The sequence below is a fragment of the Parasteatoda tepidariorum genome, chromosome 12 (genome assembly GCF_982258835.1).
Source record: "Parasteatoda tepidariorum strain Cologne lab strain chromosome 12, Ptep-v5.0, whole genome shotgun sequence".
Lineage (NCBI taxonomy): Eukaryota > Metazoa > Arthropoda > Arachnida > Araneae > Theridiidae > Parasteatoda > Parasteatoda tepidariorum.
The window spans coordinates 15,155,049-15,179,235 of NC_141766.1; the positions used below are offsets into that span (position 1 = coordinate 15,155,049).

A 24,187-nucleotide genomic window follows, 5' to 3' on the forward strand; every position below is an offset into this window, starting at 1 on the left:
GATCCTTGCATATTAAATCGTTAAACCGCAATTGTAATCTTATTCCGGCGGCTTAAATCAGATTTCTGATGCATCGCCTAAAATGAAAGTCACTACATCGTCCTACTGATATATCCGCTAAATCGATATTTCGCGATACATCGATTTATCGCCCAGTCCTAACTATGCTCCAATTTAAAAAAAGTTTTGTACAAATATAAAAGGTATACATATTAGAAAATAGGTATCTAAATAAAAGTCGAATTACAATAAAATATGAATGTTAATAGAAGGAAAAAACAATTAAAAATATCAAAACTGCCTCTCAGGGAGAACATAAACAAGTACTTTATTAAATCCAATGGAAATTTAAATTTTTGGCTCTTTGGACATAAATGATTGTATAAAAGATTGCTTTCTTTTATTAACGTTCTGAAAAGTAACGTTCATTTTGGCGAAAAAAAACTTCGCCAAGAGTAAAAAAAAGTCTCCTAATAGTCGCCTATTCCTGAAAATAGTTGCTTTTTTTAGCCTTTTCAGGCAAAATAAGTCGCCATAGTCGCCTAAGGCCGAAAATAGCTGCATTTTAGTAGCCTGTGGCAACCCTGTATCTGATTCACCAGATTCATTTAAGGAGTTTTTCTTTTCTACTCTTGTTATTTGCAATCAACAACATTTTCGAACATTTAAAAACCAATAAAATTTTCATTCGTAAATTGTGAGTAATTTGGAAATGTTGATAAATTTCCCCCAAAATAATTAAACTAAAACTTACACTGCACACAAAAAGAGGTGGCTTGTTACAAAATAGGGGACAAATTTAATGCAGCATAATCATTTTGATATTGAGTATATGTTCAGAATTATGAACAAATGAAGAAGTTCATGAATAATCATCAACATTTTTATATTAATAACACTGAAGCAATTGATTTTTTAAATGCAAAACATTTTAAAAAGTGCAGAAAAATCCAGCTACAATAGATACAAATTTTATTTTTGCCATAATTTTTATAAGGAGGGAAAAATCTCAAAAACTGATCAAAAGGTTACGTGGTTAGTATTAAGAGTCATTATACACATATTTTTAAAACAAAACTATAAAGATGGTTTAAGAGTTTCTTTTTAAGAAAAGAGAACAGATAAAAAAATTATTAAGGATAAGGAGTAACAAAATATTACAATAAATAATAAGAAAAGAAATTTATTCTACAGAACAGCTTTTTTACTTCCTAAAATTTCTTAGGAAAATTTTATAATTAAAAATTGTTAAAATATTGCAGAAAGCCAGTTTTTAGGAATTGCATTTTTTTATTTCAATAAAATTTATTGAAAAAATTTTGCTAAATTGCAAAAAAAAGTTGCATTATTGGTTTTTTAAAAACATTAAATTACAAAATTTCGGTTCTTGTTAGATAATGGGCATCTTTGCTCGACATTTGAGATAACATGAACTACTCTCGGTTGCTTTAAATAAATACAGTTACATTTAAGTCACTTATGTTCTTCATAGAAGGAAATATTTTTAAAACTTATGTTAATCAAAAAACATCAAATATTTAACTTTCATCATAAATTAGAGTCCTGTACAAATTTTGTATTTAATCAAATAGTACAACTTTATTTTTAAAAAGCATGGCATAAGGAGACCAATTAAAAAGGTATGCACCTTGTATCCACCCCCACTCACAGGACCGACGAAATTCCGTATTTCAGAATTTGCAGAATTTCGGATCTCTTTCAGAAATTCCTGTATGGCACCCATATATACTAAAATTCAATTATACTGTTAATTTCAGAAAAACCAATAAATTTAGTTAAGTTTCGATCCTATATTATGATGTGGTGAATTTAAAACTGGCCCATCTTATGAAATTTTATTAATTAAAATAATAATCTATATAATACAGTGGAAAGTCGCGTATCCGGAATCGGCGGGACTTCCCGAAGTCCGTATATTTGATTTTTCCGTATAATTGACCTCCAAGGTAAACAAAGCTCAAAATGATCTGAATCTAAGAAGCAGAAAATAAATAAACATTTTTTTCAGGCAATAATGTTTTAGTATTAGAATGATATCTAATCAATCATAAACAAAATATTAGAAAAAAAATAATTATTGCTATTTTAAAAATAAATATAAAAAACAAAAAAAATTCACAGTTATGAAAATATTGATTGCTCTCTCCGCCATTTTGAACTAGAACGATTCAAGCAAGAAGGGGAAATTCCCGTCATTCATTAAGGTGGGTACGTGGAGAAGAAAAATTCATTTCCTCCATACTTGTCATTCAAGTTGAGGGCGGGGTAGTGACAAATTCTTATTTTCTCTCCCATCATTGGCTATCAATCAAGCATAAAGGCAAGGCATGCTGATTGGGTTCTCTTTATTTTTTCTTGTGTGACTAAAGGGGATTCCCCCTCCATTTAACATTTGCTGTGTTTACCCTTTTTCACAGTATTTCTTCTTCACCTGACACTCAAATAAAAATGTACCAGGAAATGCCTCTTTTACTAGCTAGCTGCATAGGAAAGAAGGGGGAGGGAGGGGAATCAGTTATGCTCTTTTGAAAACAAATCTCCCCCCCCCTTTCCTGCATTCCAGAGGAGGAGTATCATGGTCTTAGTAGATCTTCTGTTCTCTTTTCTGTTGATTTATGGATTCAATGCATAGATCTCTAGAAGCTGAGAAGGGGAAAAACCTGTCAAAAATACTTCGTTTTTTTTTTTTTAAAGGAGAGGGGAAGATGAAGAAATGTTTGTTTATTTTTATTGTTAAAAAGTGTTCGGGAAATCGACTCTTCCGGAAAAGGGACGTCCGGATATGGAACGTTACACTGTATAATCAAGAAATAATCTGAAGGAGAAATAATTCAAGAAGAAAGAATCGAAATCCTCGGAAGAAGAAATAATCGTTTCTTCTTCGGAGAGCGATCATAGTTCTCTTTGTTCCTTTTAGGTAACATTTTGTTTTAACAAAAGACGCTCACCTCACAAAAAAAAGGAAAGCTAACAAGGAACTACAAAAAAAAACTTAACAATTAATGCTAAGAAACTAACAATGAATAACTACAAAAAACAAGCTAACAACTAATAACAATAAAAAAACAAGCAAACAACTAATAACAAGAAGAAAAAAACGAATGAACAATTAGTAACTAATAAAAAAAAGCCGCAAAATAAAAAATAAATGAATCGAATAAAAAAAAAACGCAAAAGGGATAGAATTCATTCTGTACCCCATGTGGTAGTTTCAATGTCAACTGGATGCGGCCAATATATGGTCTAACAGGAGAGGGAAATGAGGCAGCAAATTAGTAGAGCACAGCTGTCAAGATTGATTGATCGGTTTCTTCCAACTTGTATTTCTTTATTTTGTTCATTAGAAACGCAGGTGTTTTTTAAACTGCTTTAGGAACAGATGTTTTATTTGACACAGACTTATTCTTTTCACGTTTTTTTTTTTTTTTAAAGATAAAATAAAGCTACTTACTTCAACAGAATAAAATCCAAATAAAAAGAGAATATAACTGCTTTTTTGTCTTATCAATAAAATTTTTTTTAAAAAAAATTAGATTGGACTAAGTGCCGAATTTCGGGATGCTGGATTAGGGGTCCTATACTGTATCCCCTTTTCTTTTCCCCAATCCCTTAAAAAATAACTGATTGATTCCTCCTAAACAGTTCCAGTACAAATGACAAGCGGAGGAGGTGGAGTACACCCCTCTTTTAAACATTTTCTTATCTCTTTCTCAGCTGAGTCTTATTGCGTTATTTCCATTGAAGAAGAGGGCATTCTACCCACTAAAATTCCACCCCCAAAGACTGTGAAAGTGAAACTCGTTTCCGCTTCGCTCATTCTTTCTTCAGAATTTTTTGGTGCGTGAGCAATTATTTCTTATTCGTATTATTATTAGTTTTTTTGTAATTATTAGTTGTTTCGTTATTATTAGTTTTTCCCCAAATTGTTAACTGTAATAAATTTGTAAATCTTTTTATTTTTCTTATTACATTGTTTTACAGATTTCTGCAATCAGTCGCAGTGTTAATTCTTCCGCTAAATATGGTTGAATTATTTTCTTATAATTGAAGAATAATTTACTTTCCTAAAATTTGAGATTCTCTAACCTTTTTCTCTCAAACTCTGACCTTCCCAACATAAGATTTTTATCAGCACTGCTAAGCATGTAAATATTATTTTGCTGTTAATTATTTGCTCTTCTGTTTTTGGCATGGTACCAACTGGTAAAAACAAAATTATTTTATTTGGTTTGTTGCTTTTTTTTGCTGAAAAAGAAAACTTTTTTTCATGTGAACTCTTTGTTAACACATTTTAGGCTATTCTCTCCCCCCCCCCCCAAGTAATTTGGAAATTAAGTTATTTGATGCATTTAAAAATATTTTGTTGCACTTAACACTATTTTCAAAATTATTTGTTGTACTTAACTTTATTTTTGGTGCAGTGCCAACTGGTAATTACAACCTTATTTAATATCGTTTTGTTGCTTTTTTTTCTTTTGCTGAAAAAGAAAACTTTTTTCACGTGAACTCTTTGTTAACGCATTTTAGGCCATTCTCTTCCCCCAAATAAGTTAGAAAATACGGTATTTGCTGTACTTAAAAATATTTTGCCGTACTTAACATTATTTTCAGACCATTTATAGGGATTATTTATTAAGCACGCTTATTCCAAATTAATCCACATCAACGATGATACAGTTCAGCCTTGCCTAAACAGTAAGTGAGCGGTCCCGTTAGCGTTTTTCTCTTTATAATTCAAAAATTGAAACTTACTTTATGAAATGTATAAAAAAATTTTTATTATACAGATATTCTAAATGGTAATTTAAAAGTCTCTTCTATAAGGATGTTGATATGCGCGGTCAACTGATTATGATAACTTTTTAAAAAAAATTTGCATTTTTATTGATGTGCGGCGCTTTCACCAGAAAATACAGAAATAAAAAATTTCATGTCATGTAAAGAGAATTTTTTTCTCATTTCAAAAAGAGAGAGAGAGATAAAGAGAGAAGAATATCTCCACTTATTTGATGAAATGAAAAATGTTTTTCTTTTTTCATTAATACTTCTTTCTTCTATTAAAAGATGAATCCAGAAAGAAACACTCGATAAGAAAATATAATAAATTACGCCTATTTGATAAATTTTGAATAGAAACAAAAAGTTTTGAGCCTGATTAATATAAACAACCACACAATTTGACCTAATCTGCTGCATCATAATCATACATGTTTCGTTTATTATAAATCAAAACCAAAGATGACAACTGGAGCTGACCGCCAATAACAGCGAGCTGGATTTGACATTGAATTCTGAGGCCAGCTTCTGATTTGGGGCTAGTAAGTACCGTTTTTTATTCATCCTTAAAGCTGGCATGCTGATCAGTGCAAGCTCACATTACAGAATACGATGACTAGAATATAATTACTAGTAATCATGACTAACAGTAACCATGACTACTTTAAATAGCCGATTTTGAATATTGTTTATATTTACCAGTAATTGCTATTTAATGTAAATACAAGTAATTAATGATTATTTGCATTTCCAGGAAATACCCCTTAGCTGATACACAGACTTTATCACTTTCTACATGCAATGATTATAGAAACAGATAATAAATCCCTGCATTTAGGAAATCAAACAGTTATGTAAGGCGAAATTTTTATACTTCCATTTAATTTACTTAATATTGAAAATATGTAAACAAATTATTTTGTTTCAATGCTTGCACACACAATAATTTTGATTTCCATGCCTGAATTTTAATATGTTTTTTGAACGAATAAAAAAAATACATTCTGAAAAAATGAACAATTTTTTTTTAAATTTCTCATAGTAAGTGAGACAAAACAGGGATACAAAATGTCACCCTAGAAACACTAAATGATATGACGTCATTCTAGAAACACCCCTATGAATTTTTATGAAAACTTTTCAACTAGAAGAATGGCATGACAATTCATTTTACTTTAGAGATAGCTTACTTATTCAATGAAACATAAGTGATAATAACAAAATGGAACAATATATCAATTTTTAAATGGCACTTACTTTTGCAGAATCAGATATTTCATCCCAGTATGGTTTAGTGAATTCAAATTTTCCAGCAAGTATTTGATCAAACAATTCTACTTGATCATTATTTCGACTAAAAGAACAGATAGAAAATAAAGCTAACTAAGTTTTAAACTACAGTTAAAAATAAAATATAGAATAATAATTTGATTTTTATAAATCTATTTTTCAGAACAAATAAATTATGTGTAATGCAGAAGTGCTTAGCAATCTTAAACATGAATTAAAGAAGCTTATGTTGCATTAGACGTGAAACTGTATCCTAATAGTTTTGCTACTTAAATGATATGACGTCAGTGATTCAACAACAGTGATTACTATAGGCCTTTACGACTCAAGACTTTCAAACTTCTGGGTTCTTTTTTATTAAAAAATATTTTATGGTTAGGAAAAAAGTGCGATTAATAATTCAATAATAATTAAAATAAAAATTCAACTAAAAATTTTTTAATTTTATTCTGATATTAATATAGACAAATTTGTTTCATAAATCAGCAGGCACACTATTTTTTTCTATTTTTGTCAATGTAGAATTACTCATCCCAGGGATGTGTTGCAATTAATTTTTTGTGTAGTTTTTACAGCAGTACCCACTGTTTATCTGCTCTCTTTTCCGATAAATGAATATCATCTAATTAATTGCTTAAAAATTCTGCCTCTAGAGCATCAATAGCAGAATGATTGCTTTCATTCACCCTTTTTTTAACAACAACACTGGGTATCTATCAACAAAATACTTCAAGCTGGAACATTTTCTATTTTTTCTACCAACTAAATCTATTACTTTTGTATATTCAAAAAGTTCCACATTAAAAGGGAAATTAAATAAAATGTAATTATAAGCTGTCACATATCTCCTAATATAATCATAAAATTTTGTATGCTGAGCTATTGACAAGGCATTAAATTCTACAGTCCCAGATCCAATAATTAAATTTTCAACATTTTTTTCTTAAATTTTCAGTAACATCAATTTTTACATCAAATAGAGATGTTGACAACAATAACATTCGCCAATCTACCTAGTTCCTTAAAGATATTCACAAACTCCCCTTTAATCTGTATGTCATTGGTTGTTCACATTCAAACATTACATTACATTTTTCTAACGTGACATTTGCATGTTTTACAAAAAGTTCCCTACTTGAATGAAACACCAAATTTTTTTTACAATCTGTACACCTTCAGATTTCCTTTTTTTTTCAGTAGTTCAGTATAACTTATTAGGTGAAACATAACTTGAAATTTCTGAAATTCCAGTTGCTGCTTTAAACTTTGGTGGAAATAATAATAAATATCCATTCATACATTAAATAATAACAATAATTAACATATCAAATAATACAGGTATAATTATGACAGCCTTTTCTGAAGTTGATTAGATGGCATAAGCAGTCAAAAACAAATATATTTGGATTTCATTTCTTAAAGAATGCAACAGCCCTTTTGTTTTTACTCATCATGACTTTTGGAGTATCTCAAGAGAAAAATAGTCTCTGATGGAATACCATAAGTGACGACTTTAGATATTATCAAATTCAATGTAATTTCCCCAGCACTGTGATCTGATAATACAGGAAGGGAAAGCAAAGACGTTTTTACATTTTCAATTTTTTTTTCTTCTTCTTCAAAAAAAAAAAAAAGATTTAAAATGTAGAGAAATCATAAAATTCTGGAAATCGTGTATTTCTGAAATAAGGATTAAAAAAATTGGAACAGTAATAATTTAATCAGAACACTAGGCAGCTATGTATACAGTACAACCTAGTCATCTTGAATCTCTAGGAACAAGAAAAATATTTGAAATTAAGAGTTTTCCTGTAATCAAAGTACTGAAAAATAAAAACTGGTGTAAATTTAAAATTAAAAATTGTGCTACATATATTTATCTAAGAGAGAAAAAAAATTTTTTTTGGCTGATTAATCACTAGCCTATGTGTCCAACTCATTTATCGTTCAAATTCATTCGATGCTTTGACATTCTAATCCATTCTATCTAATAACAATGAAATTAGATAAAATGAAATAGAAAAAAATATTAAAAAATGCTAAAAGCACTTTAAATTTATCCTTTTGGAGTAAAATTTGAAAAGGACAAATTTAGCGATTCAAAAATCTTCAAATATTCTAAATTTGTACTTGACGAATAAAAAAGAAATTGCTTATAGTCATTCTAAAAGAAGAATACTTATTACAAATCAGCATAAGTAAAATAAAGTGTTGAGCTCAGAACATTTTTGTATATTCCAGCACACATTATATATTGCTGGCATTTTAATTTTATTCAATATCCCCTCTTTTTTTTTACACATTAAATGGTGTATTAACTCAGAAAATAATATTTTTTGTTTTTGAATCTACAGGAACATAGTACTTTGAGTTAAAAAAAAAAAAACTATATTTATTCTGTATAGTTTTGCATTTAAGAGTCTGCAAACAGGGCTTCAACAATTTTAAAATCAATATTGAATATCTCTGTATAATATAGAGCAAATTTAAATATTTGACTTAAGATATTGGTTTAAAAAATATGGTCCATGAATTTGTAACTGGCACTGTTTGTACAAATAACTCAGAAATTTCTCTACATATAAATGTAAATAAATTATTACACTTTAAAGCATAATTAAATTTTAAAATATATTGATCTATAATTGTCTGGATTTATTTTCTCTTGCCTTGTAAAAAATATATTTAACTATACTTCTCCAAGGGGTTTTGAGTCACTCTGCATTTGCCTTTTGCTGCACTCTGTGCAAAAACAACTTGAAATAATACATGAAAACATTTTTTTCCATAAAGACAACAGGCTAAATTCTAATAATTTCTCAGAAAATCCATCTTAATTTTGTTAAAAATTAATGTTGTACCAAAACATTAAAAAATGAAAAATAAATTTTTATAAATTGTTTAAATAAATTAGGAAACAAAATATTTTGTTCAGTATATGTATAATGCAATGTTTTCATTTAGTAAAGAACGTTTTAAAGTTTTAGTAGAAGATTTAAGACAAAGTGTACCAAACAACAAATTAAAAAAATCAAATCAAATTTATAACAAATCTTATACAAGTGTAAATTTTATTTTTCCTGTCAAACAAAATCTCAAAATATTCATTTGTATGCCAAATGGATATTTTGCTTACTAACAAATATTAAAGGAATATCTGTAATAAAAAGAAAACAAGAATCATTTTTTAAAAAAAGGGGGAAATATCTTCAGATTTTTAAAGAAAATCAGATTGTTTTCAGTAGGGTAGCAATTCTTAGAAAGTTGATGCAAATTTAAAATGTTCACAGAGTGAAGGAAAGATATAAATTTTTACATAATTCAAATTTCAAGTAATTTTACAAAAAATACTAAAAAAAATTTTGTAGATGAAGTATCTTGTGCCCCCATATTAAAACTTCTAAAGCGGTTTAACGCAAAAGAAACGAGAACGAATGGGAACACTAATGTAGTTAACGCACAGCTGTTTCTGTTCTGATAGCTCACCATTTCCAGGTGACGTCAAAGTGAGCTTCTCAACAGATATTCTTGGGCTAAATACGGAATTCGTTCAAACAAAACAGTTCCTCATTATTTTTATAACTATCAATAAATGGACAACCAGACTTTGGAGAACTTCCTGAATTTATGTTTCTCAGCCAAGATTGTCTTCCATTTTGGTGGAATAAAATTGCCCCTCGGGTGTCGGAACGAAAATTAGTTTAGAACTGCTTTTGAGACTTCGGCCCATGGACTACAATGAGGTCAAAAAGGAGAAAAATTATCAAGGATTCTAAAAATATATAATTAAGAGAATCATTGCAGAATACACTGTACACACCACATTAGTTTTCAGCAACAAGAATTAAAAAAAATTGTTTACACAAAGAAACTTGAAAAAAATGTTTATATAATAAAATATACTACCTGACAAAAGGAGGGAATCCACACAAAAGGATGTAAGTAATGACACCAGCAGCCCAAATATCAACTTTTAAACCATAGCTGGAATAAAATAAATTAAAAGAAGTAAGTAAAATAATTCAGAAATACAGTAACAATAAACAAAAAAGAGAATCGAAATTTCTTTATTACTAAGGGATTGTTGCTAGCCAACACCTAAATTTTTGTTTCACAATATTAGTTTGCTTTGAAAACAAAATCCAATACAATTCATTGCATATAATTTCTGTTTCCTAAGCTCAATGTAACATTTTATGTATCCCTAATTGATTTGTATTAGATTTACCTTAGGTAGGCAAAAAAACTATTTTTATTATATAGGGAAGAGACAATTGTTTTATTCCTTCAATGCAACATTTTTCTAAATTGAATAGAAATTTTGAGGAAATTTTTTTTTTTAAATATTTTAAAATAAAAAAATGCTTCACTTTCAAAATGTAACTTTCTTATTTATCAATTATAGGGTAACTTAAGAACTGATAGAACACAGAAAAACATAAGACTTTTTCCAAATATCAAGTTTCACACATAGAAATTAAAAAAAGATGAACTTTTTTTTGCCATGGATTACTACATAATTTCAAATTCATTCATTCAACATTTCAAATGAGAAGCTTTTTCGATTTTAATGTTTAGTGATCATTTTATTTAGTCATCATCAGGTATTATATGGTATGAATGCAAAGAATGAGTTTCCGTCTTGTAAACTTCTTGTGGGTGGATTCATGTTATTTAACCATTTAAAGAGCCTAGAGTGTGTAGGATCAAGCAAACACTAGTTGTCAACTTCTAAATTTCAGCTCCAAATAAGAATTTTTACAATACTTATGTTTTAAGAATCAAGCTTATTTAAGATACTTTTCATAGAATAGAAAAATTTAATAATTTTATTTAAACATTTTTCTGTAATATTTAAATTGATGTTGACTGAACAATAATTGTTAACATTTTTTACGTTTTTATAGCTACTTCATAGTATTCAGGGGATCTATTTGCACCTAAAACTCTATAAAATGGTGACTAATAAAAAGCACAAATCTATTAAATGAGATTCGAATTCGCAACTTTTTATAGCATACGTCTTTCAGTTAACTATTGAAAGTGAATGCAAGAAACATTTTCCCTTTAAATATATATAATTTGTAACGTAAGTCATGGTGGTAGTTATGATTAAATAATTAAATCTATTAAATAATTAAAAATGAATTAAGTTTCTACCAATTTTTGTATTTTTAGGTACGTGTGGCATCCTTGAGTATGAACTTCCGTCTTCTTATTGTTAATGAATTATTGATGTGTTGTGATTTTCAAAATGCTTTTAAGTGATATTTAATAAATTAAAAAAATTTTAGTAAATTTCATATCTCGTAGGTTATAGCACCAGGAAAAATATTCCTGACAAAACAAAATATACGATGATAGCAGTTACGCTATAATAAAACATTTGGGCTTTCTTTCTTTAAAAAAAAGATGTGTTTTACAAGTGTGACACTAAAGCCAGGCAAACAAATTTTACCGAAAGAAATAGTCTAGCACACAAAAAGGGCATCAGTAGCAGAAAAACGTGTTGGCAGGTAATAAAATGTTATACTAAGGCGAGGAGAAAGCAGTTTCAAAAGATTAACACAGAATATAAAGCTTTGAATCAATTCGATGCAATTTATCGTGCACTACGATACCTACACTTTTATGTAGATAATAAACCCTGGCAAAAGTAACACAAATTCAAAGGTTCAAACATTTTGCAAGTTTTTCCTTATTTCACTGCAGCGACATTTCATTTGTCACAGCTATTAAAGCAAAGTCTATAATTTTAATTCCAATCCATATGATTTGTATTTAATTTGAAAAATATTTATTTCAATTTCAAGATTATTTTCAATAAAAATATTTAATCACAATAGGAAATTTGTCAATTTTTCGTTATATTCTACTTTACTTTATATAACAACTATACCCACTACTAGTAGGTTATGTTTAACAAATCATCCTTTGATTTTGATAATTTGTGAAAAAAAATTAGAAAAAATTTGTGAAAAAAAATAGTTCTGCCTCACTAAGCATAAATTTAAGTCACAATATATGCAATCATTAAAATGTTTCAATTCATTCTTATACTACTCAAAAGAAGTACTTAATTTTGCCTAACACATTTGAGTCATGTTTTTTTTAAATAATATTTTTTAAAAAAAAGGTTTTCAATTTAAAAAAAAAGTTAAAGTTATAGTTCTAAACATCAGAATGCTTTATAAGATGTATAGAATTTGCTTTGGGCATTACTCCTTAATAATTTAATCCTTTCACGCAGACTGTCATGTATACATGCCAGCATGAAACATTCTCAATCAGGGTAAAAAGATAAAACAGGTAGCCAATTTTTTTTTAATTGATCACTACTTACTTCAAATTAAAAATTATATAGTTGCACTTTGAACTAACATCAAATAGATATGTGCTTAAGCTAGCATTGATTAAAGTGGAAGCAAAATATGTCTGTCAAATTAGCCATTACCGTATTTAGGCAACAGATTATTATTTTTTTCCATCCAAATTCTGATTCTGCAAGAATGCATATATGACTCCCTCATCCTGAAGAGGTTAACAAATAACATGAAAAATCTGGCTGTCAAAGGGCACAAACAACTATGTAGGACTGAAGTGTCCACAACGCAGACACATATACTATTGTACTATCTTTCATATCTAAATCAGGCATCAATGGGATATACATTTTACTTACAGCAATAGCACTTAAACACACATTCATTGACTAATGTGTGGTGAACAAACAACAGAAACCCATGAAGTTAAGCAAAACATCACGAAAGATCAAAATGCAAAAATAAAAACATGTTAAGAGCAGGGTTGGGTTTTTGACGTCAAAAAGTGGTTTTTGACATGACAAGGGTATAATACTGGTTTAAACCGTCAAAAATGTCAAAAACTAAAGTTTGCCAAAAAAATATATAAACTTCAAAACTACCAACAGTTGCCATGCATTATATTGCAATTTAATTATACTATAGGTAATCAGCAGGTTTTAAAATATTTTTTAATTAAAATTAAGGTAAAATAACAGATTTAAAATCTCAGAAATTTATATTCAAATGCATGTGCAGAAAAATTTTGCACAAAATTTTTTTAAATATTTATATTTTGAAAAAAAAAATTTTTTTTTTTTGATACTTAAGAAAATTAAAAGTTTATTACTATGCATTTTTGACATATAAGGAACATATAACTAATATTTATAAGGAACTTACAAGTTATGTTGTATAAATACAAACTTGATACAAGTGTATGAAATTTTTTTTTAATGTTATACCGAATATCTTTATTATACAGATTGTTAATTTGAATTTAAAAGTAGTTATATTTGTGAATAATTATAAATATAATTCATATTGTTTATTATATTTATTTATAATTATTACACTTATCATTTTAAAACAATTTTTACCTCTTAATTTTTTCCCCCACTTGTATTAAGAATACAAATAATGCATATCTTGAAAGCAAGAAGTAATTATTCAACAGCTGAATATTTAGATATTCAACAAAACTATGTATATAGTATTCAGCAAAATGAAATTCACAAGTATTTGGATAAACTAAATTTTCAGCATAGTAAATGAATAGGCTGAATATACTGTAAATCGACACTAACTACTCTGTGTATTTAACAGAAAGCACTTAAATTTGTATTGTCTTATGTTAAAAAGATTATTACGAAGATTTAAAAGAATATTAAAAAGATTTTTCTTTAAAAGATGTCTAATGTGCAAAACTGCTAATGTTTATCTTTAAAAATGTCTAATTTTTAGTATAATCTATACTATACACTAAATTTGGTTATAAATAAATTTCTTAATAATATCACTGCAGATTTTCAATAACACATGAAAATGAATACATAATATTACAAAAGATGTGAGCTTTCAAAAGTACAAGATTTTGGTTACTATTCAAAATATAAGTGTTTTCAAAATTTTAAATTTATTTTTTCTAGAACATATTTAGAAACACTATCCTTTATAAAAAATAGATAAATTTTATGTATTAATAAAATTTCACATATAAATATAGGTTTTTGACATTTTCGACATTTTTGACAGTGAGGTTTTTGACGTGACAGTTTAAACCATGGTTTAAACTGTCAAAAACTGTCACATGTCAAAAACCTGCCAACCCTGGTTAAGAGTCAATACAAGTCAACCAGTTCAGAGATTACCAAATAACCTATCAAATAGAAAACAGGATATCTAAGAGGAAGCTGAACGAGTATCTGAAATGTTAGTGGTTACAGATAATTTTGTATTTAAAAAAAAAATGTATAAAAACTAAAATAATTTAACCCATTAAACATCAATATTATTAGGCTCTTTAACCCATATTGTACAAAAAAAGATTTAGGCCAGAAGTTATCAAGAAATAAAATTTTGACTGGGAAGGCCGAGTACCCAGTACATCTAGGAATATTTTTAATTGAGTTCGACTTTACAACTTATCCGGTGTGAGTATAGGCATTTTATTTTTACATAAAACCAAACAAAAAATAAAACAAACAACACCACAGGTGAAAATTTTAAATAAGTACTGTAAAAATGTGTTAAACTTATATCTTAATTTTATGCTTTTATCAATCATAAATCATGGCATTATCATATCTTAGAAACATTATTATTCAGCAAGGTTCAATCATATTACTACAAAGTTACTATTTAGAAGATAACATGGAGCACCAGATTAAATTACATAAGTTCAATGTATGATATACAATAGAAAATTAACGGGATGCCAGATTTGAAGGCGTTAAAGCTAAAATTTCTTTAAATCAAAACAGTTTGCTGTCTTCTTAATTTTTACTAACCCACTTTCAGCAAGGATTTCAGGAGCAACATAAGTAGGGGTTCCACATACAATATATAGAGGTTCTTTAACTTCAACAGCGAGGCCAAAGTCACCAAGCTTCAATGATCGAGAACCATTTTCACGTTCTACAACCTAAAAAATTTTAACACATTAAATAAATATGAGTACAGTAATAAGTCCCATATCAAACAGGAAACGTTAATTTTCAGGACTCTTTTTAACAATCAAAATAAGCAAATCTTATTTCTTTTATCAAAACAAAGAGGGAAAAAATCTGTTATCTGTTTTGTAATCTGTGTTGTTGCAATCTGTTCTTAAAAATCTTAAAATAAACTTCGATGAGAGATATAAACTATGAATATTAATGAATCTGATAATAAATGTGAAGAAACACCTACTCAGAGTCTTTGTTTTGATTTAAATTATGAACGTTTTCCTTAAAAAAATCTACTCAATTCAGTTCCTTGCTGCTTTTCCCCCCGAGTTCCTGCTTAATGATTTTTAAATTTTTTTTTTTTTTATAAAATAGTATAGGCTCTGGTTTTCAAAAAGAAGCCTGTTTTTGAATATTATTTTTACCAAAATAACTCCATTGCTAATTTGCCACATTAAATGGGGGAAAAAAAGGAAAAAATGTGTCTTCATTCAAGAGAGAGTTCAGCTTATTAAATATTTTATTAGTGACATTTATTTTATCACACTAAATATTTTTTAATTAATTAAATGACATTTGACTAGTAATAAATTGTTATAGTAAAAAAACTGATATCAATTATTAGTTTTTTTTTATTCAATAAGGTATATTTTGATCCTTAAGTTTTTCTTAAAGACCTATTATCAGAAAAATTTATTTTCCTAACTTGATTATTCTAAATATGGAACTTCCAAGTGTATGTAAAATTATATCAAGTGACCATTTTGTCTTTTAGTCTGCTTTTATTGATTTTCCAAAAAAATTGAGTTTTGAATTTTTCCAAATCTCATTCTAGTCATAAAAGTGAAGTAGAAAACTAATTACCTGGAGTCGAGGATACTAATCTCATTCCAGAAAACTGATTTTTCCAGTTTTCAGGATCATTGAAGAATAGCAATTATTATCCATTCACAATATTGCCTTTTTATGACAATTTTTTCAACGTAAAAAAATCTTAAATCATGAAAATTCACAGAAGATTAATAATTTAAGAGTGAAATATTTCCTATTACAGAACCAGATCAAAAATCATTTAGGTTTCACTTTAAAAGTTTAGTAATACACAATAAGAACTGTAGAATTATTTTCAAATATTTGTAATAGATTAAAACGAAGAATTGCACCCGAAATATTTACTGTATTCAACATATAGCTAATTGCAATGTAACCACATATACAATGATTAGATGAGTAAAAAAATATTTTTTATTTAATGCTAAAGATTGATAATTCTTTTAGATGGTAAATAAAATACAAATAGAAAATTAATTCAATTATTTTTAAAAATGTCAACTCATTTTATGGGATTTCAAGAACGAACTTACAAGCAATTAATATATCCGAATATTTAGCAAAATTTCTTTAATACAGTGTAGCGTCCCATATCCGGATGTCACTTTTCCGGAAGGGTGTATTTCCCGGACACTTTTTAACAATCAAAATAAACATCTCTTCATCTTCCCCTCTCTTAAAAAAAAATTAATAAAGAAAGAAATCTTTTGACACAGTTTTTCCTTTTCTAGCTTCTAGTGATTTATGCATTGAACCCATAAATGAACAGAAAGGGGAGAAAAGATCTATCAAGACCTGGAATGCAGGAAAAAGTTTTTTTCAAAAGAGCACAACTGAGTTCCCTCCCCCCTTCTTTCCTATGCAGCTGGCTAGTAAAAGAGGCATTTCCTAGAACCTTTTTATTAGAGTGTTAGGGAAAGAAGAAATACTGTGAAAAAGTTACCCTTTTTCACAGCAAACATTTACCTGGAGGGTCACTTTCAGTCAAGCAAGAAAAAATAAAGAGAACCAATCAGTATGTCACGCCTTTATGTTTGATTGATTGATAGCTAATGTTGGAAGAGAAAATAAGAATTGATCACTTCCCAGTCCTCAACTTGAATGACAAATAAGGAGGAATTGAATTTTTCTCCTTCATCTACCCACCTTAATGAATGAAGGGAATTTCCCCTTCCTGCTTGAATCATTCTAGTTTAAAATGGCAAAGAGAGCAATTAATATTTTCATGACTGTCAAAATTTCTTTCGTTTTCTATATTTTAAGCAATAATTATTTTTTTCTAATATTTTGTTTTAATTGATTAGATATCATTCTAATACTAAAACATTATTGCCCGAAAAATAATGCTTATTTATTTTTTGCTTCTTAGAGTCAGACCGTATTAAGCTTTGTTTACCCTGGGGATCTATTGTATGGAAAAATCTAATATCTAGACTTTCAGAAGTCCCACTGATTCCGGATACGCGACTTTCCACTGTAATTATTCATTAATTTCACCATGAGACTCAACTCTATAATAATGCAGAACAACCACTGGTATAGCAAACTTCTTTTAGTAATGCATACACAGTGACAAATTTTTTTTCTCCCTTCAAACATGTCTTTTTACACTCTAATGTTTGATTTTTTTTTCTTTTTTGGTTCCACACAGCTTAAACAATGTGGACTGGAAAGTAGCATGATTTTCTGCTATATATATATGTTACTGTGAATGACTAAAATGTCGACTTTCACCAATGAAAGTCAACAATCATTATTATTAATAAAATCAAAATTGTGGTTGCATTTTTTTGATAATGAATGTCATACAATTTATTTTATAGTAGTTTTTTAATTGCCTAATTTTTCCAATAGGATTAACAAGAGTACACTCTCTAATTGCTGTTATGTCTTCTAATTAAGGTAATGCAACTTAGTTGATAGTTTTCCCTTTTTTTTTAAATATTATTTTATGGTTGTATCAAAACAGAGCCATAGATTATGACCCCCTTTGGTCTGAAGATCATCTGTAACAATTTAATTCACAACTAATAAAAAGTGCCAATTACTGGTACATTTTTATTCTTGTTTACAAGTTTGAGGTATAAACAACATAAAAATAAAATTTGAAAGTACATGTATTTAAAAAAAAACATTCTTTCAACTACAATATAATTTGAAAAAATAATATTCAATATTTAGAAAGTAGTAAAACTAATCTTACCAACAAATTTTCTGGTTTTATATTTTTATTCTTGTTTACAAGTTTGAGGTATAAACAACATAAAAATAAAATTTGAAAGTACATGTATTTAAAAAAAAACATTCTTTCAACTACAATATAATTTAAAAAAATAACATTCAATATTTAGAAAGTAGTAAAACTAATCTTACCAACAAATTTTCTGGTTTTATATCTCGATGAACTATATTTAAGGAATGTAAATAATATAAAGCACTACTTAAATCATGAACCATTGAACTTGCATCCTTTTCAGTATATTTTGTTGCAGAAGCAATAGCATCAAATAAATCTCCACCCTAAAGAAAAATAAATTAGTATATTCATAAACATATAAATATAAACCAGTAAGGGAAAAACATTGTTTTTATGTTTTAATGTTGCTTTTACTAATAGAAAATTACATTTTTCCATCTATAGTACAAAAAGTTAGATTTTTTTTCTTTGACTATAAGTTATTCTGTATAATTTTTACACAAAGAATAGCACTGAAAAAAACTATGAGAAATGTTATATCAGTATACCCATTAACAAGGAGAGAACAAAACAAGTAATCACAAGGACTTGTGTTGTTTATGAAAGATAATATGAATATGATCAGGATTGAATGAAGGGGTTTAGTGACACAAGGTCCAAATGAGGACATGCTATGCCAAACAATAGGATAAGTGAATATGACTATGGGGAGCAATAAACCCCTCAAAACTTGCCAATACCATATTCATAAAAACTCAGTAACTTTTTTTTATATGCATAAAAAATATGCTGCTTAAAATTTCACGTCACTTCAATTTTTCCATAAATTATAGGTCAGTTTCCGATCTAGATTCAAACCTCTGTTTTTAATAAGTAAATGCATGGAGAAACTTTAAATTTTTAGAGATCATAATTTCTTCACATAGCTACAACAATAAAAAAGGAAAAGAACTAGTAGATTCATGCCACAAATTTTATGCTAATAATTTTACAATATATATGACATTTTAGATAGCAAATTTTAATGGATTTTTAAAATTCATAAGATACAAAACATATACACTTTCATCTGATCTACACTCTCCATCTAAATTTGATTTTATGTGGCTAAAACCTGTCATTCACAAATTTGACTTCTATCAACTTTGAAGAAAAGGAAATATCTACACAAGTTGTTCCACAACTTAGGGCAATTTCACACTTCAGAAAGGTAAATGAATATTCAAATTAAAATAATAAGAAAAGCAAGTGAATATGGAAATAGAAGACATATATAAAACCGAGTCAAAGTTCAGCCAAGGAAGCAAGATGAACTTTATCAAAGCCAAAGGAATTGATAAAGTTAATCTTTTTTCTTCTTGACTGAACTCTGAATTGGTTTTGTAAGTATCTTCAATTTTGATACTCGTTGGCTTTTTTCTATATTATTTTTTATCTTAATTTCATTATTCATCACTATCATATTCAAAAGGGCATTCAATAGCAGATTTTGAGATACCTTAACTTGAAGACAAAATTCTAATTTTTACTGATTACTTTGAGCAGTGAAAAACAAACATGAAATCAAAAATTTGATTTTAGATTTATTTTCTTCTGAAGTTATAGAAAAGTGTGACTCCTCTTTGCAAACAGTTTCTAGATTTGATGTATGACTGGGGCAAAAAGTTTTCAGGCAGTGTGGTTACAAGTTAGCCTGAGTGAAACTTACGAACTCTTTATCCACAATTGTGGAAAAAACTGATTAGGTTCATAGCTTTTATTTCTTGTAATTCTGCACTCACATTTATTTTTAATTAGATACAAATAAATTCAAGAACCAGAGAAAGACACAAAGAGCGATGGTAAGAGAGGCAGAGTAGGAACAGTTTTTTATTAGTGGATAAAACTGCAGAAGAAATACGTTTCTTCCAACTCAAATGAAAAAAATGAATGGAACTCTTTTTAAAAAAGAAGTATCAAATATTAAAATTTTTAAGCAGTTTATAATTGCATTATAGTATAAAATAATAGTGTCAATTTCCAAGCTATTTAATACATATTTTTGAAATGAGTGAAAATTAAAGAGCAAAAATTAGTGAGAAAAGTAAATGTAATAAATTTATAAATAGGAAATAAAAAAAATTTTTCTCAATGTTATAACACTAAAATGTATAAAACTTAATTTTATAATTAATTCATTAACAGGGTAAGTAGCCAAATTTTTCAACAAAAAATAAGCACCTTTTAAGCACTTTTCACGCACTCAAAAAATATTTTTAAGCTCTTCAAAAAATATCATAATTAGACAGGGTTGGTAAGTTTTTGACAATTGATGTTTTTATTTACAGTGACGAAGACGATAGCGCGTCACAAACGATGAAATTAACAAGACAAGATGCGTAGCCAAATTTTTCAACAAAAATAAGTACCCTTTAAGCACTTTAAAAAAATATCATAATTAGGCAGGGTTGGCAAATTTTTGACACTTGGAAGGTTTTAACCATCATGTCAAGAAAAACCTTCTAACGCAGTTTTTGAAAATTGTCAAAAACCCAAAATTTTGGCCTAAGAATATTTATTAGCTATTATAAATATGAAGTAATTTTAAATTAACATATATGTAAAATTACAAATGTTCCACCAATTATGTTCTTGAATTATTTTAACATTAAACTCTTTTTATTTTGAAAATTACTGTTAAAAACCCAAATTTTGTTGTAGAAAATTTTAAATAATTATAAATAAAAATGTGTCAAATTGCAATTAATTCAATTCCTTACTCTATTCTATTCCTTAGTTCGTGGCGATAATCAACATGGAAAAGAAAAATATCTCATTTTGGAAGAGGAAAAATTAAGCGCTCTTTAAAAGCACCAAATGAAAAAAGTACCTTTAAGGGCTTTTAAAAAACGAAATTCGTAAAAAGTACCATTAAGCACTTTTTAAAAATGCTACGCACCCTGCACTTTCTATCACTAATAGAGAATAAATATTGACAATGTTAAGTTGGTCCCCGTAATCAGCAAAATTTTTAGAGATTTTTCGATTCTATTACAGAGGGCAGAAAATGAAGTCTGAAATTGAGAATCTCTTGCAAAATTTAGCAGGGTTTCACATGAGAGTCAAAAATCCTTACCACTGAATCCAGTTCAGTATACGCAAGTGCAGACCCACAAGTATTTCAGCAAACGTGTAAAACAAATGGTGCTTTCATACACTGCAGACCGGCAGTATGCCGAAATAGATTGGGGTTGAATTAATTGTGAAAACGTTGAATAGGAAAATGTCTTTTTGTATAATTTGTGACAAAAATCAACATGATAAAGAAAAATATCACATTTCGGAAAAGGGAAAATTAAGCACTTTTAAAAACATTCATGGAAAAAAGCATCTTTAAGGGCTTTTAAAAAACGAAAATAATCACCTTTAAGCACTTTTTAAAAATGCTATGCACCCTGATTAATACCTAATTTTAAAAGAACTGTTACAGTATCATAATCAAGTTTCAAAAATACAATTAAATTAACAAATTAATAAATAATCTTTATCACAGCTACAAATAACATTGTAATTATATAAAATACAAATAACATATTACTAATTTTCATAATCAGTGCATAGTCAATATGTTAAAAGTAATTATAAACAGATATTTTTAATATAGACATAATTTTTATATAATCATAAAATTATTCATATAATTTATGTAATAGAATTTTTAATTAAAAATTGGAATTGAATTTGAGCAAAAACTGAATTTTTATTCACAAATTATTGAATTTTCCTTTATAATTTAATAAAAAACTACATACAATTTTTAAAATAATTTGATAAATGCTTTCAAGTTTTTTTAAAATACTCTGAATTGAAAATTATAAAAAAAATAACCTCTCAAAGTAAATTTTTAAATACAGAGTAGGAAATTATTATTGAAAAATAAATGATCATGTGATAATAATAAAGATGTTTTACATTTGGTTAGTTATAAATAAAGTGTAGCTGTGAGGAGAGCTCCTCCAGACTAAAATCCTGTAGCTGTCTGCTGCTATGGCAACAAGCGAGAGCACATCTCTAATGGTGGTGAAATGGAGGAAAGAAGGTGTTGATTGGTTTACTCATGCCGACCTATGCCAAGATTAAGACAAAGCTGTTCACCCCTATTCAAAGTAACTTTTCTTGGTAACCATAGTACCCACGACATGAGACAGATATCTGGAGGAGTTCTCCTGAAAGATGCACTATACACATAATTTAGATATGAATATATATATTTAAGAAATTTAGACTAACTTAAATTATTCACTTTTATTTGCTTAAATTAAAATTATTATAATAATATTTATCCCTAAATAATCGTTTTGCTTATTTTTAGCTTCTTCCATAAGATCTAATCCATAATGAAAATTACCAGCTGTAAATCCAAGGCAAAGAACAGGAAAGCTACCTCCCATATTGGGTTGTAGTGTCAGAAAAGAAAGAAGGTAGATAATAAATTCAATAAAAATCCAATTTAATATAAAAGCAATAAAAAGCAAAATATATGGAATAGCCAAATTAAAAGCTTCAATGACCCTTAAATTAATTTTTCAAGAAAGTATACATTATAATGGATTATTATTGACTGAAGAAAATGAATTAATTGATTTTTAAGTACAAAACACTTGATTTTTTTATTTTATTTAAATGAAAAGCACACACAAGTAAGTTTTTCTTACCTTCACAAGTTCCATCACCAAATAAAGATCATTCTCAAAATCAAATTCTTCAATTAATTGTACTATATTCTCATGTTTTACACGTCTCAGTATTGCAACTTCACTCTCAATTAAATGTTCCTAACATTAAAAAATGAATAAATAAAAGATAAAGTAAATGTGTTACAGTGAAACTTGTAAGTTAAAAACTAGCAGAAAAAATTAGTTATAATTTTAATTTTTATAACTTTTGAATTGCAAATTCTTAAATGTTCGCCACTTATTCATTATAAATATTTTAAAATTATATTTCGATATGAAATTAAAAAGCATATTAATATTTATTATTACTTTAGAAAGCTTCGCTGTTTAAAAAATACTTTTTTCGGTTAATTTTATTCTGGTTTCTCATTTTTTAAACAAAATTTAATATTTTTTGTTATTACAATTTCAACCAAATTTCTTTTTATAACCATTTTGTATATGACTACCTAAAAACCATAAACTAAAAGCTGCTTTTACAATAAGAACACATTTTAAAATAAATGTGCTGTTTAAAAAATACTTTTTTCAGTTAATTTTATTCTGGTTTCTCATTTTTTAAACAAAATTTAATATTTTTTGTTATTACAATTTCAACCAAATTTCTTTTTATAACCATTTTGTATATGACTACCTAAAAACCATAAACTAAAAGCTGCTTTTACAATTAGAACACATTTTAAAATAAATGTGCTGTTTAAAAAATACTTTTTTCGGTTAATTTTATTCTGGTTTCTCGTTTTTTAAACAAAATTTAATATTTTTTGTTATTACAATTTCAACTAAATTTCTTTTTATAACCATTTTGCCTATGACTACCTAAAAACCATAAACTAAAAGCTGCTTTTACAATAAGAACACATTTTAAAATAAAATGGTTTGATCAGAATTACAGGATGAAAATATTAGTCATTCTGAATTAATACTAGTATTATTCAACAAAAAGCTTAACTGAATAGTCCTAAATTTTTCTAAGCTGAGAGAAACTTTTTCATACTTTCCAATAACTGTTTTCATTGACTAAAAGAAAGGATATTCAAGAAGCTAATTTAAAAATGGAATTGTCAGGTTTTGGTCTTATAATCAGGTCAGTTAATTAAAAAAAAATAGTTTTTTATGCAAATAATCCTATTTGCTATAAGGTGGTGTTTTGTACCTTTAGTACCAACTCATCACTTCTTAATATTGATTATTATTTTTAAGTTGCTGAGCTTTTGTTCTGTTTCATAATAGCTAGAATGTCACAGCTTAAATGTGTTGTTAAGTTCAAGTAAGAATGTTTTATTTTATGACTTGAGGGAAAAACAGCATGGATAGGTGAATATTTTTATAAAGAAAGACTATCATTGGAATTAGGTTTCATCACAGCAGAAAATAGAGAAGTGTTTT

The 24,187-nt window shown here is 27.6% G+C and overlaps 1 protein-coding gene across 5 annotated transcripts in view; it reads right to left on the reverse strand.

Moving 5' to 3' along the window:
• Window positions 1-24,187, reverse strand: part of LOC107457568 (serine/threonine-protein kinase DCLK1) — a 64,710-nt gene that overhangs the window by 19,456 nt on the left and 21,067 nt on the right. For all 5 annotated transcript variants that reach the window (XM_087155805.1, XM_087155802.1, XM_087155801.1 and 2 more), the window contains exons 9-13: window positions 22,778-22,897; window positions 18,260-18,406; window positions 14,900-15,033; window positions 9,994-10,071; window positions 6,055-6,151 (exon numbers count right to left, since the gene is read on the reverse strand). In XM_087155805.1, coding sequence (XP_087011931.1) covers window positions 6,055-6,151; window positions 9,994-10,071; window positions 14,900-15,033; window positions 18,260-18,406; window positions 22,778-22,897 — 576 coding nt within the window. The remainder of the gene's footprint in view (window positions 1-6,054; window positions 6,152-9,993; window positions 10,072-14,899; window positions 15,034-18,259; window positions 18,407-22,777; window positions 22,898-24,187) is intronic.